Source organism: Talpa europaea (genome assembly GCF_964194135.1).
Source record: "Talpa europaea genome assembly, chromosome: 3".
NCBI classification, from domain to species: domain Eukaryota; kingdom Metazoa; phylum Chordata; class Mammalia; order Eulipotyphla; family Talpidae; genus Talpa; species Talpa europaea.
The window spans coordinates 52,846,184-52,860,744 of NC_140069.1; the positions used below are offsets into that span (position 1 = coordinate 52,846,184).

At 37.0% G+C, this 14,561-nt stretch overlaps 1 protein-coding gene across 2 annotated transcripts in view; it reads left to right on the forward strand.

The window, feature by feature from the left end:
- The window catches only part of PDE7A (phosphodiesterase 7A), a gene marked incomplete at both ends in the record, with an annotated part of 95,022 nt that overhangs the window by 44,833 nt on the left and 35,628 nt on the right, over positions 1–14,561 (forward strand). For both annotated transcript variants that reach the window (XM_084229647.1, XM_084229648.1), the window contains 2 exons: positions 3,724–3,784; positions 9,941–10,024. In XM_084229647.1, coding sequence (XP_084085773.1) covers positions 3,724–3,784; positions 9,941–10,024 — 145 coding nt within the window. The remainder of the gene's footprint in view (positions 1–3,723; positions 3,785–9,940; positions 10,025–14,561) is intronic.

The following is a 14,561-nucleotide window of genomic DNA, read 5'->3' on the forward strand; positions in this document are numbered from 1 at the left end:
AACATCTGTGCTGCTGTTAGTGCATAAAGCATATATAATTGAAGAAAAATAACCATTATAACATGAAAATAAAAAAATTTTTGCAGTTCACAATTTATGTATATTTCTCTAACACAGGTTACTTTTCAGATTATCCTACTTAGATTGCTTAGTAAGAGAATTTAATAATGTTTGTTTTAATCTTGATCTCTCAGGAGATAAATGAATAACTTTCACTTGGGAAATATTGATGCATTCAGATAGATATTTTAAAGTCTATATTTTAGAAAATTGTCTCATTTGAATTTATTTCATAAGAGTTATGTCTTTTGATTTAGTATAACATTTAAGGTATTTGTGGACCAGACTTACTTAAATCTTTAATGAATAGAATAACTTGAATGTTTTCAATATATTCCTATGTAACTTATTATATATTTGAAATTAAATTCTACCCTTTTTTCAGTTTTTCATGATTAGTTATACAGGCCCTACCACTTTAATACTTAAAATTACCTCCTCTATAAATAAATCTAAAATGATTACCTTAAAATAAATTTAGTATATCGTAGTTGTAGGATAATCTAGGTTATGTCCATTTGTCAATTTTTGACATATTTTAAGAGTTGATGTTTGTAGTCTTTCTCAGTCCTTAATAAGTGAAGTAATAAATGATTTTTGCATTTCTAATTAGTTATTGTTTTAGTAAATACCCTTTCTACACTAAATATAGTATTCCAACATTCTTCAGAAAAAGGACTGTTAGAGATATTAGGTTAATGTTTTAAAAAGCTGTTTGCGGGCCTCCCCGGTGGTGCAGCGGTTGAGCGCTGGGTTGTGAAGCTGCCCTCGGCCTCTGCAGCACCAGTTCGATCCCCAGCTGCTCCCCGGCCACCGGAGGAGGGTCCCACATGGCGCGCAGACCTCTCCTGCCGCCCGCTGCTCCCCTCAGCAGTGTACTTCGGTCCTTCTGCCTGCTCTGCTCCCCGCTCTGGCTCTGGTGAATTCTCTCACCCTCCCGCGCTTCTGACTCTACCCAGTGCTTGTATAAATAAATAAACAAATAAATATTTTTAAAAAAATAAAAAGCTGTTTGCCAAGTTGTTACTGGACACTAGCAGGTTGTAGGTATGCACAATAACAAGCTGTTATATAATATCTCTAGTTTCATTGATATGATTTGGTTGATAGAAATATTTATTTCCACGTATGTGCTCTCCAATTTACTAGGTTTTCCCCTAATATTGTATTAAGGGGAGGCCTGTAATCTAATAAGCTACATGTCTTGGAGAGATTGGAATAGCAGGTGTGAGTGGTGTCTTTTAATACCAAGTGATTACAGTGACTGCTACCATGAAACATTTAGTTCCTTAGTATTTGAGATTGTTTTTCTTCATGGATTTCTTTGTAGTATATTCTTTTAATTTTTTATAATTATATAATGGCATGTGAAATTCAGAAGATAAACATTAAAAGCTTTTCCTCCTACCTCTCTATCCCTCAGTCTTCCTAGAGGCAATCACTGAGGATTTGTTTTGCATACTGAATCCAGGCAGTAAAGACTTTACAGAAAGTAAATTTTCTTTACAATAGTAGTAAAAAAATATTTTTTCCATGACATTTGTTCTAGTGTGTTGAGTTGTAAATCTCATGCCAGAATTTTGAGAGGGAAGATCATTAATCCAATATGTAAATGTGATCTCTTGTTTTATTGTACATCTCTTTTGCTCATGAAGTCAAGCATCTTTTCTATTTTTCAGTTTATCACGTCCTTGTGAGTTGTATGTCTTACCACACTATTATCACTTTATAATTTCTAATCTTATAAGACACTCTTTTTTCCTTTCATTTTATGAATAGTAGGGAGATCATGGAGACCTTTAGAAATCAGAGCTTTGAATTTTAAGTTTATTTTATGTACAATGGGGAGACACTGGAGGATTTAAAACAGTGGCTAAAATGCTCACTCTTGCTTCTATGTAAAGAGTAGGCTGGGAGGGCTTCCCGGTGGCGCAGTGGTTGAGCGCTGGGTTGCGAAGCTGCCAGCGACCTCTGCAGCTGCCGGCGACCTCTGCGGCGCCGGTTCTATCCCCGGCTGCTCCCCAGCCACCTGAGGAGGGTCCCACATAGCGCGCAGACCTCTCCTGCCGCCCGCTGCTCCCCTCAGCAGTGTGCTTCGGTCCTTCTGCCTGCTCTGCTCCCCGCTCTGGCTCTGGTGAATTCTCTCACCCTCCCGCGCTTCTGACTGTACCCAGTGCATGTATAAACAAATAAATAAATAAAACATGCCTCTATTTAAAAAAAAAAAAAAAAGAGTAGGCTGGGAGCCAAGAGATGCAGCAGGAAAATCATTGCAGGGATACAGGTGAGAGATGTTGCCTGAGACAGAATGAAGAAATTGAGATATAGATGGAGAAAGGTAGAGTTAGCAGAACTTGCTGAGGGTGTTTTAGGTCTTATAAATATTTTTGTTTTAGTAATAATAGTTTCAATTTTTAATATAAAACTTGAATTGAGATATAATTAACATACTGTACAGTTTATCCATGTGAAGGGCACAATCCAATAATTTTTAGTATGTTCAGAGTTGTACAATCATTGCTACAGTTAATTCTAATTAATACTAATACCCATTGGGTTTTATTCCCCATTTCCCTCAAATTTGTAGCAATCACCAATATACTTTTTATTCCTATGGATTTGCCTGTTTTGGACATTTTATTTTAGTGGCATACACTGTGGTACTTTCAACACAGTGTTCTCAAGGATAATGCATGTTGTAGCATATATCATTACTTCATTCCTTTTTAAAAAAAAAAAAAGATTATTTATTTATACAAGCACTGGGTACAGTCAGATGCGCGGGAGGGTGAGAGAATTCACCAGAGCCAGAGGGGAGAGCAGAGCAGGCAGAGTGACGAAATACACTGCTGAGGGGACTGGCGGGCGGCAGGAGAGGTCTGCATGCCATGTGGGACCCTCGCCCGGTGGCCGGGGATCGAACCGGCGCTGGAGAGGCTGCGGGCAGCTTCGCAACCCAGCACTCAACCGCTGCGCCACCGGGGAGGCCCATTATTTCATTCCTTTTTATGTATAGATATTATTCCTTTGTATGGATATACCATGTTTAGCCATTCATTAATTGATGACATTTAGGCTGTTTGCAGTTTGGGACTATTGATAATGATGCAAGATAAATTTTTATATATTTTAATTATGAAATGTAATTTTAAATCTTTCAGTGGCCCCATATTTTTGTTCTGTAGAACCAGTGTATTCTCAGATCTCTAATTACTCTAATAATGTATTTTAAAATTCTCACATTTTGTAACCTTTGGGCCATTTGGTTTTCATTTTGTTCTTTGTTTCTAGATAATAGATTTCTTCACAAGTCTAATGATTCTTGTTTGCCTCCCTACTCATTCTTTTAAGTATAGTACTTGGATCATATCTCTTCTTTAGTTGTGTCTACCCCTGCAGAAAGCCTTTCCTCACATGGATTTGTGTGACTTACTCCATCAGGTTAAATTCTACCCTACTGCATGTTCCTAACTATGTTTATGGTAATGCTTAACCATGATATATTGTAATTCTTCTTCAGGACTAGAGATTTCAAGAATAGATACCATATCTAATTTCTCTTGCACAGTCTTTCAAAAACAATAGATACATGTTTGTTGAATTGGATATTAGATGACATTTACTCATCATGCATTAAAAAAATGCTTGTTTTTTTTTTCCTAGAGGCGTGGCGCAATTTCCTATGACAGTTCTGATCAGACCGCATTGTACATTCGTATGCTAGGTAAGCATTATTTATTATCAGTGTCATTTAATTTCATTTATTATTACTTGTGACTGAGAGATCTTTTGTTAGGTAGCTTTTCATCAGTGTTTGCAGCAGAAATAATTTTACTTTGAGGCTTACAGTTGAAAAACCAGTATTGAATGCAATGTGACCTACAACTTAGAGTTGTAGGTAATTGAAAGTATCTGTCTTAACAGAACTCTGTCATTGGTATAATTTAAAATTGTGTGCATATTCTTCATAAAAATACTGCAGGGGAGGAGGAGGGAGAGGGATCAGAGGGAGGGAGAGAGTGAGGGAGGAGCACAGGGGACTGAGGTGATGGTGCACGGGTGCATTGATGAAGGAAACTCTATGGGGACTACTCCTGAGGGAGTGAGGGGGAAGCAAATATTGTTTAAAAATGAACAATGATGTAAAAAATTTTTTTAAATTAAAAAAATAAAATTAAAAAAGAGTTTTAGATTTGTAGAGTTGCTAAATACTAAAGATGTCCATGCTGATATGAACAAAGATGAGACCATGAAATACCTGATCAGATAATCCTGTCACTGGATGTATTTTTGCTGTAACTTAGTTGGCAAGGAAAATCATTTGTCTTCTAGTCCTGCTTCTTAAATTTTTAATGCATTATTCAAGTTTACAAGATAAAATGAATATATATGTGCATATATGTATGGTTTTCTTTCACTCTTCGCTAGATCTCTCTCTTCATTCCCATGCTCCTTCATCCCTGGCACTTTAATTCATACTATTAAAAATGTACTACTAAGATTGTAATAGGCAAATTTACTTATCGATTCTTAGAGAAGTCTTCCATGACTTCTTCCTTCTTGCTCAAAATCTCAGCTTTGATACTGAGCCAATCTTATTCTTTAAGTACTGTCTTTTCTTTGCCTCTTTCACTAATTTCTTTTCATACTCTAAAGCCTAAGTGTTTTCCAATGCCTTGTTTTTGCTCTTTTCCCCCCTCAATTTACCTTGTGTATCTTATTTGCCTTTGTTAATCTGCTCTAGTACATATTTTCCTCCCACAAATGTTCAGCCTTTTTATTCATCGCTCTATGTGCATACTCAGGATTTACTCCTAAAACTCAAATGAACTAGGCCACTATCTCATGCCATATCTACAATTACAAATTAATGAAAAATTGAAAGACTTGAGTATAAAGCCTAAAGCAATAAAATAACAGAATAAAACAAAAGCAAAATGTTCACATTGGCTTCAGTGAAGTCTTTGAGAACTTGATTACAGTGGCAAGGGAAATAAGCAAAAATAAACAAATGGGACTACATCAAATTAAAAATCTTCTGCACAGGGTCTCTCTAGTGGTGCACGGGGTTAAGACTCAACCTATGGAGCTATCTGCAGCCACTGCAGCATGAGTTCGATCCCCAGCCAGGGAGCTACCCACATGGTGCAGCAGACCTCTCCTTTCTCGCCCACTGCTCCCCTCAGCAGTGTATTTCAGTAGATCTGCCTTTTCTCCTCCCCACTGTGACTCTGGTGAATCCTCTCACCCCCCCATCTTTGGCCTGTACCCCAGTTCTTGTATGCATAAATAAATCTTTAAAAACAAAAGCAAAAACTTATGCACAGCAAAAGAAACTACCATTAGAAAGGCACCCTACTGAATAGGAGAAAATATTTTCACATTCATACAACAAGGGGTTAATATTTAGCATGTACAAAGAACTCACACAGCTCAACAGAAAGAAAACAACCCAGTCAAAAGTGGGCAATGGAACTAAAGACACTTCTCCAAAAAAAACCATGCAGATTACCAATAAGCACTTGGAAAAAAATGTTCACATATTATCAGGGAAACACAAGTCAAAACCACAATAAGATACTGCTTTACACCTGTGAGAATGGCCCATATCAAAAAGACCAGATTACTGGTGAGGGTGTGGAGAATAAAGAAGGTGTGGAGAACAAAGAACCCTGATATTTTGCAGGAAGGAAAATAGATTAGTCTATCTTCTATGGAAAAACACAGTGGAAGCTTCTCAAAATATTAAAATAGATCCATGTGATACAAAACCCCACTCCCAAATATCTACTGGAAGAAAACAGAAACACTAATTCAAGGGGTATATGCACTCCTATGTACATTTCAGCAATATTTACAATAGCCAACCTGTGGAAACATGCCCAAAGACAGATGAGTGGATTAAGAAAGATGCGGTATATAGATACATGGAATACTGCTCAGCTATTAAAAAAAAAGTAGACATTTGCAGCAACATGAACAGAAGTGGAGGGGATTATGCTAAGTGAAGTAAGTAGAAGGAAGAAGACAAATACTAGAAGAATTCACTCCTGTGGAATATAAAGAAACAAAGCAAAGGAACACAAAAACAAGCCCTTGAAATATGATTACAGAACTGTGGCTACCAGAAGGGGAGGAAAAGTGGGAAACAAAGGGGGAAGGAGACCCAATGGATGAAAGTGTAGAACGTTGGGACTTTGGTAGGGGGCATGGTTTGATAACATACATTTATATAGAGGTGTGAACTTTGTACCCCTAAAACATGTGAAGTGTTAGCTCACTAAATATAATTTAAAACAAAAAATATATTTCTTTAGACTCATGTTTAACTCTGAAGCATGTGCACATGAATGCATATCATTGGTTCATCACATTTAACATGACTATTAAAAGATTTGTATATCCCAAGTCTCTTGATTTTGCAGTCTTTTACTGTCACAGAAAATGTAAATCCATTCTTTTGGTTGTCAGATAAAAAACTTTAGAATAGTTAAGCTCTTATTTCTTACACACTACAGCAAATCCTCTTGACTGATACCTTCAAAGCATATCCAGAATTTCATCACTCCTATCATATTATCATCTTGACCTAACTGTAGTTATTAACTCTTAGCCACATTGTTGCTAATTAGATCACCAGAACTTAGGGCCTCCCTGGTGGCCCAGCAGGTTGAGCACCGTGCTGTGAGGCTGTCCGCAGCCTCTGCAGAGCGGGTTCTATTCCCAGCCAGCCAGGGAGATTCCCAGTTGGCACAGCAGACCTCTCCCCTGCTTCCCTCAGCAGTGCTTTTGATCTATCTGCCTCTTCTGCTCCTTGCCGTCTCTGGTGAGTCCTCTCACCCTCCTGTGTCTCCGGCCTGCACCCCGGCTACTGTATAAATAAAAAATAAATATTAAAAAAAAAAGATCACCAGAACAATATCTTGCATAACTGAAATTTTGTATCCCTTGATCAATATGTCACCATATATCCCTCCCCCCTCAAGCCTTGTTTATTATTGCCTTGCTTATTTTTGCATTTCTCCTTAATGGTTTCCCTTGTATCTGCTTATGTGCTTCTACTGGGTTCTAGTCCATGCAGACAGATTGAACCTATTTAGATGTAAATTATCTCATGCTTCTGTTCAGAATTCTCCAGTGGTTTTCTATCTCAGAGTAACAGCCAAGGTGTGTAGGGGGGCGGCGGGGGGGGGGGGGTTGTTTTTGGTTTTTTTACATTTCAAAAGGACAGATTTATTAGGGAATGGAAAAAGAAAGAGGCACTTGTATGGTCACAGGCAAGCAGGAGTGCTGTATCCAAAGCTTTTATAATGACCCATTAGGGTCCAACATGATCTGGCCCTGCTACTTCCACCACATCCCCTCACTCACCTCACTCCAACCATGCTGCCTTCTTGCTTGTTCTTGGACATACTAAGCTTGCATCCATTTCAGGGTATTTGTACTTGCTCTTCCTCATACCTGGAAAGCTCTTTCTTCAGATCCCTGCACAAATACCTCTTTTTCAGTAAGGTTGTCCCAGACCACACAAATGAAACACCCCTCCCTGACTCTTCCCTAACTTTCTTTTACCTTGTATTGGTTTTCTCCATGTTACTCCTTACCATCTTCCATAGAATGAGATTATTTGTTTTATTATTTGTCACACCGCACAAAAAGATAAGCTTCATGATGACAAGCAATTTATGTGTTTTGCTCTCTGCTGGATTTCCAGGGTCTGACAGTTTCTGTGTGCTCAGTAAACAACTTTTGCAGAGTGGAGGAATCACTACATGAAAGAAGTGATTTTTTTTTTTTAATTGAGATGGACTCATGATAGATGAAATGAGCCATGAAGGAAATGATGACATAATAGAGAGAAACAATAAGCAGGAGAGCCTTCCAGGCAAGCAGACTGCAAGAATACAGATATAAGGGCTGAAAACTTAAAAGTTATAAACGTTGAAGGTGGGAAGGTATATTTGAAAGAATGTTATTTTTGTAGCCTACAGAACTCCAAAGATTTAGAGCCTAACTCTCCTCTTTATACTACCTTTGTGGCATAAGCATGTTACTTAAATTCTCTGTCTGTTTCTGTATCTGTAAAATAGGGATTAAGATTTCTATCACAGTTGGTTAAGAAAATTTAATAATGGCTGTAAGGCACAAAAAAGTTCCTGGAATGTGCTTGTAGTGGTTATGTTGCTAGAGGAGTAAATCTGAAAGTCATTTGGACACATGGAAACAAATGAGCTTATAAACACTAAGTTTTTATACCCAACTGAAGGCCTTATATACCTGCTGTCAATGAGAAAAGATTGATCAAAGTTAACATTTAAGGCAAAATTTACCATCTTAATTTTCTGTATATTTTTTAAATTGTCAGCTGCTTTTGAGAATAGGTAATGTATTTTCTTTCCCTTATAGCTGTAGTACAGTGTTTGGCAGACAGTAGAAACTAAATAAATGCTTGCTTTTTTTCATTGTGGCTTTTTATTTTTATTTTTTTTTTTTTTAATTCTTTTTTTTTTTTTTTTTTTTTTATAGAGGCATGTTTTCTTTCTTTCTTTATATGTTTTGTTTGTTTGTTTTGTTTATACATGCACTGGGTACAGTCAGAAGTGCGGGAGGGTGAGAGAATTCACCAGAGCCAGAGCGGGGAGCAGAGCAGGCAGAAGGACCGAGGTACACTGCTGAGGGGAGCAGCGGGCGGCAGGAGAGGTCCGCGCGCCATGTGGGACCCTCCTCCGGTGGCCGGGGAGCAGCCGGGGATCGAACCAGCGCCGCAGAGGCCGCGGGCAGCTTCGCAACCCAGCGCTCAACTGCTGCGCCACCGGGGAGGCCCCATTGTGGCTTTTTAATGTTTTATGCTGAAAATTTTTTTTTCTGCCTCCTACCAAATAATCATTTAATCAGAAAAATGGTATTCCCTTACCTAAAATATTTTGAAAATGTTTACACTTATGAGAGAAAGATACAGACATTTTAGGGTGAGCTTAACACTGGAGTATTTTTGCTTAAGTCAACAAACTTTTACTCTCATTTCTTTTTTTTTTTATAATAAATTTTATTTTTATATTCCCCATACAATTGCAACCCCCCCCATTCTGACCCCAATCCCTCCCCTCCCGCCCCCCACCCCCCAAAAAGTGTCTCTGGTTCATAGTTTTTTGTTGATTTTGATTTTCACTTATAGTTATTCATTTTCCTGGTCCCTTATTTAAGTTTTCTAGATTCCTGCTATGAGTGAGACCATCCGGTATTTTTCTTTTTCTTTTTGGCTTATTTCACTGTATGCTGAGAATTTTTTTAACTTAACATGAGTAATAAGATATTAGGTTTGACTATAGTACATCTGAGTCATCTTTCCAATGATTTTAAATGTAGAGCATAAGAATTACTGTAGGGTTGGAATTTAAAAAGAAATTATCTAGCTTCAGAACTCAGTACTGAAAATTTGTAAACCTTTCAAATAAATAAGCTCTTAAGTAGTTATTGTCTGTATGTCATTGGTGGCCCATTACTCATGGATATGGTTACACATAGACCTTTGGTGTATGGAACTTCTTTTTTTTAAAAAAAAGATTTATTTGTGTATATAAGAGTTGGGGTATAGGCCAGAGATGCAGGGGGTAAGAGGATTCACCAGAGACAGAGTGGAGTACAGAGCAGGCAGACTGACTGAAATACACTGCTGAGGGGAGCAGCGGGTGACACAGGAGAGGTCTGCCTCGCCATGTGGGTTGCTCCCTGGCTGGCTGGGGATCGAACTTATGCTGCAGAGGCTGCAAATTGCTTCGCAGTGCGGTGCTTAACCCTTTGCACCACCAGGGAGACCCTGGTGTATGGAACTTCTTAAATGACGGCTTTCTAAACTTGTGCTTTGCTTTATTCTGTCCAGGAGATGTACGGGTAAGGAGTCGAGCAGGATTTGAATCAGAAAGAAGAGGTTCTCATCCATATATTGATTTTCGTATTTTCCATGGTAAGTGTTGACTGATGCTCTATTACACATTCAGTAAACTTCAGATCTTAATAAAATTATGTAATTTTCCAAGAGAAAATGAATACAAGAAAAAACTACTTTGGAATGTTTTAAAAGTACTAAGTCTGATAAATGACACTTTTTAGATAATGTTTGTAAATATTTAAAGGCAATTTGAATCAAAGCATTAAAATATGAAAGCTGATAGTTTTTCTTTTTTCTAATTTGAATGTGAAATTATTTCAGTAACTTCTTTAAAAAAAAAAAACTTTTGAAAAGTTGTTTTATTCCAAGTGGTGCCTCTCTATTACTCCATTTAAAATATTTTTGTGTAAATACATTTTATAAAGACATTCATAGTTTAACAAGGTGTTTCTTTCTGGTTATTTGAATATACACATCACCTTTAAAGAAGTTTTGTACAATGATTATTTTGAAAACATCCTCTGGGTCTGGCCAATAATCAGGGAAAAAAACAACTTCTAAAAAACACTTAAATATTAAACATTAAATCTGGTTATGAAGCAGTTCCCTTTGGGTAATGTTGACTAAATAATTTAGGATTAACACTCCACTTTAAAAATTAGAAAAACTGTACAAAATATAAAACATGTATCTGAATATATCAGAATGTTATTAAGGCAGAGAGATGGGCCTACCATTCCAGGCTACTTTTATCCTTGGTAGCATCTGCGGATTCTGGGAAAGGTGGATGAGAAACTGAGCAGAGATTTTCATTGACATTTTAGTCTAGAAAAACTAAAACAGGTATTTATAGCCCACCTGGTTTGGGTTGTTGGTCCTGACCAGCCCTCTCTGCTTTAATTGGAACTCCAAAGTTCTATACTTTAGAAATAAATACCAGTTTTGACATAGCTCAATTAATGATTAGATTAATGTGATCTGTAACTTTAGTATATCTAGCCACCTGCTAGAAGTAAATTTAATACTCTTTGGAGGAAGGTGACATTATCCTGCATGTAATATCGAAATATTTGATATATAAGGGTCTTCAGGTGATTGTCAGGTCCTCTGTGGGGCATCTGTGAAATTATTTTTATTTTATTTTTTTTTTTAGATAATAAATTTTATTGTTATATTCCCCATACAATTGCAGCCCCCCCATTCTGACCCCAATCCCTCCCCTCCCGCCCCCGCCCCCCTAAAAGTGTCTCTGGTTCATAGTTTTTTGTTGATTTTGATTTTCACTTTCTTATAGTTATTCATTTTCCTGGTCCCTTATTTAAGTTTTCTAGATTCCTGCTATGAGTGAGACCATCCGGTATTTTTCTTTTTCTTTCTGGCTTATTTCGCTGAGCATGATCCCTTCCAGCGCCATCCATGTTGCAGCAAATTGCATGTGTTTATCTTTTTTGAATGCTGAGTAATATTCCATGGTATATATGTACCACATCTTCTTGATCCAGTCATCTATTTTTGGGCATTTGGGTTGTTTCCAAAGCTTAGCTATTGTAAACAGTGCTGCTATAAACATAGGGGTGCAGGTGTTCTTTGGAATTGATGTTTCTGTGTCCTTTGGGTAAATACCTAGGAGTGGAATTGCTGGATCATATGGAAGCTCTATGTTTAGTAGGTCCAGAAATCTCCACACAGCTTTCCACAGTGGTTGGACCAGTTTGCACTCCCACCAACAGTGCAGAAGAGTTCCTTTTTCTCCACACCCTCGCCAACATTTGTTGTTGCTAGTTTTTTTAATATGTGCCATTCTCACTGGTGTAAGATGGTATCTCATGGTAGTTTTGATTTGCATGTGAAATTATTTTTAAACATTACTCTGAGTCTTAAATTATCTCTGAATTTTTCATAGGCAGTATCAAACACTGAATTAAAAAGGCATAAGGAGACAATGTAATAAAACTGAAGAGCAATAATAGACAATAGAAGTATCTACATGGAATCTTAATGTAATTCTTATATATGAACTTTAAAATAAATAAACATTGTGTTGGTGGGAAAAAAAGAATTGAGAATTAAAAAAAAAAAAAACCTCAAAAATAGGGCCTCCCCTGGTGGCACAGCAGTTGAGCGCTGGGCTGCGAGACTGCCTGCAGCCTCTGCAGCACCGGTTCATTCCCTGGCCACTAGTGAGGGTCCCACAAAAAGAGAAAAAAACCTCAAATAGCATAGTCTATTGGAAATGATTTTAACTGCAAATAAGACCACAATGAAGAGAGAATTAGTGAATTTGAATTTTGATAAGAAGAAAATACTTAAATGAAATGCAATGAGGCAAAAGGTAGAAAATACAGAAAAGACAGTACCTCTTACTCTGTACCTGTGAGGAACTGTAAAAGGTTTGGGCTTTTACCTTGTAAGCAAAAAATGATGCTTCATGCATGCTGGTAGAGTCCTGAGTCAGAGACAAGCACTAGTATTTACAGAAAGCAAAATGACATAATACTATGTCAATTCTTTTGGTCTCAACACTTGTCACAGTGGTAACATGGAGGGATTTATGTGGGTGCTGTGGGAATGAGTTTGCTTCACATCTAAGGAACAGTGAATTTGGGGAATTTGCCCCTTTTATAGTGAGACTACTTTTTAACACAGAAGAAGTTGTTATTTATCCCTCAAAGTGGCTAACTGCAAACCCAGCCATAAGAAATAGTCCCTCTAAGATTTGTCAAGAGCTGACATTCTTAGCAAACCTATCCAGAATGTGCAGAGACAGTTGGGACCACGGTGGAGGATTACCTCTCCCAGTAGTAACAAATGACCCCAAAACTCACTGGCATAAAACAACTTTTTTTATCCTCATGAATCTGAGAGTCAGGAATTTAGTCAGGGTATATCAAGTTCTATTTTTCTGTGCTCCACAAAGTCTTGATCTTCAACTGGATTAATTCAAACAGCTAGAGGTAGCTGGGATATCTCCATTATGACCACATGTTTGGGGCCTTCATTCTTCTCCCAATCATTTTCTGGGGCTAAGACATTCAAAATGACCCTTCTATCTAGTGCCAGGGCAGGGATTGCTGGAATTTCTGGGTCTGGCCAGCATTTCTCCATAATTAGCAAGATCAGAGTGCTAGACTTCTTACATGGCAGCTGCCTCCCCTCGGCAGGCATTCCAAGAGAAAGGAAATGTGGGAACTCTTAGTCTGTAACAGCCTGGGCCTGGACACTGGTACAACATCATGTTTCGTGTTCTGTTGATAGCCATGTCACACAGCCTACCCAGAATGAGAGAGAGGATATAGATCCCACTTGTCAAGGGAGGAAGATTAAAAGGAGTTTTAATCTTCTATCATTTAATCTGGGACAAAATGTGTTTAAAAGGTGATTAGGATCCCAGAAGGCGAAATGAGGGAGAATAGAGCAGAAGAAGCAATCTCTGAAAAGATGACAACCGAAAAAATCTCTGAAGCTTGATAAAGACATTAAGGTACAGATTCAAGAAGTTTTATGAATCTTATGCACACTAGCAATGAAAGAAGACCACACCAAGATGTTGCAGGCATAGCTGTGAAAACCACACTCAAAGAGAAACTATTTAAAGTAATGAGAGAAAAAGACAGTTATTACTTTTAAATGAATAACCATAAGATTGCCAGAAAAAGACTGTTTCGTTTTTCTACAGGAAAAAAAAAAAAGAACTAGAAAACAAAGGAAAGATAGCTTTGAAGTGATGTAGAAAAATAACCATCAAACTAAAATTTCATCCACAATTTTTCAAGGAAATAGGATAAAAGGACATACATTTCGCAACTTATTATGTAAGGCAACATAATCTTGATAATGAAACCTGACAAAGGCTCTGACAAGAACAGAAAATTACAGCTGATATTGCTTAACAATATAGCCAAAATAATGTACAGATTTACCTCACTATCAAAAAGTAGAAGACTCATTTGATATAATTTGGTATGGATTGTGTATAATTTGTGTGTGTGTGTTTCTATTATCATTAATTAATATGGAACCAATTTAGAGTGTTTCCGGACCCAAAAAATAACCTGCCAAATCTCACCAAATACAAACCTATTTGGGAATAGCTTATTTTGTCAAATTAAATCTGCAGTTTATAGGAAGATTAATATATTTTGATACAATCTATATTTTTCAAGAAATACAAAACTAGTTTAACATTCAAAAACCAGTCATTCTGATTTACCAAATTGGAGGAAAGGTGCCATCCACAAAGGAGTAAAGCTGATAGACCAATATATATAAAAAAAATTTGATAAAATTCAACATTTATTCTTTGTCAAAATTCTGAGCAACATAGGATTAGAGAAAAATTTATGTAATCTGAAGATTTTCAGTAGAATCTATAGCAAACATATTCATGATGCAGTTTTAAAATTTTCTAAGAAATCAAGAATGCCATTTATCACCTTTTAAATAGTTTTCGAAGTCCCTAGACAATACAGTAATTCAAGAAAAATGAATTCAGGATATAAAAATTGGAAAAGTAAAAAGTGTCATTATTTTGGATGATTTGATTATGTATTAGAAATTATTAGGACTGAAAAAGTGAGTTTATTACAGTTTTCTGGTTACAAAGTCAATATGT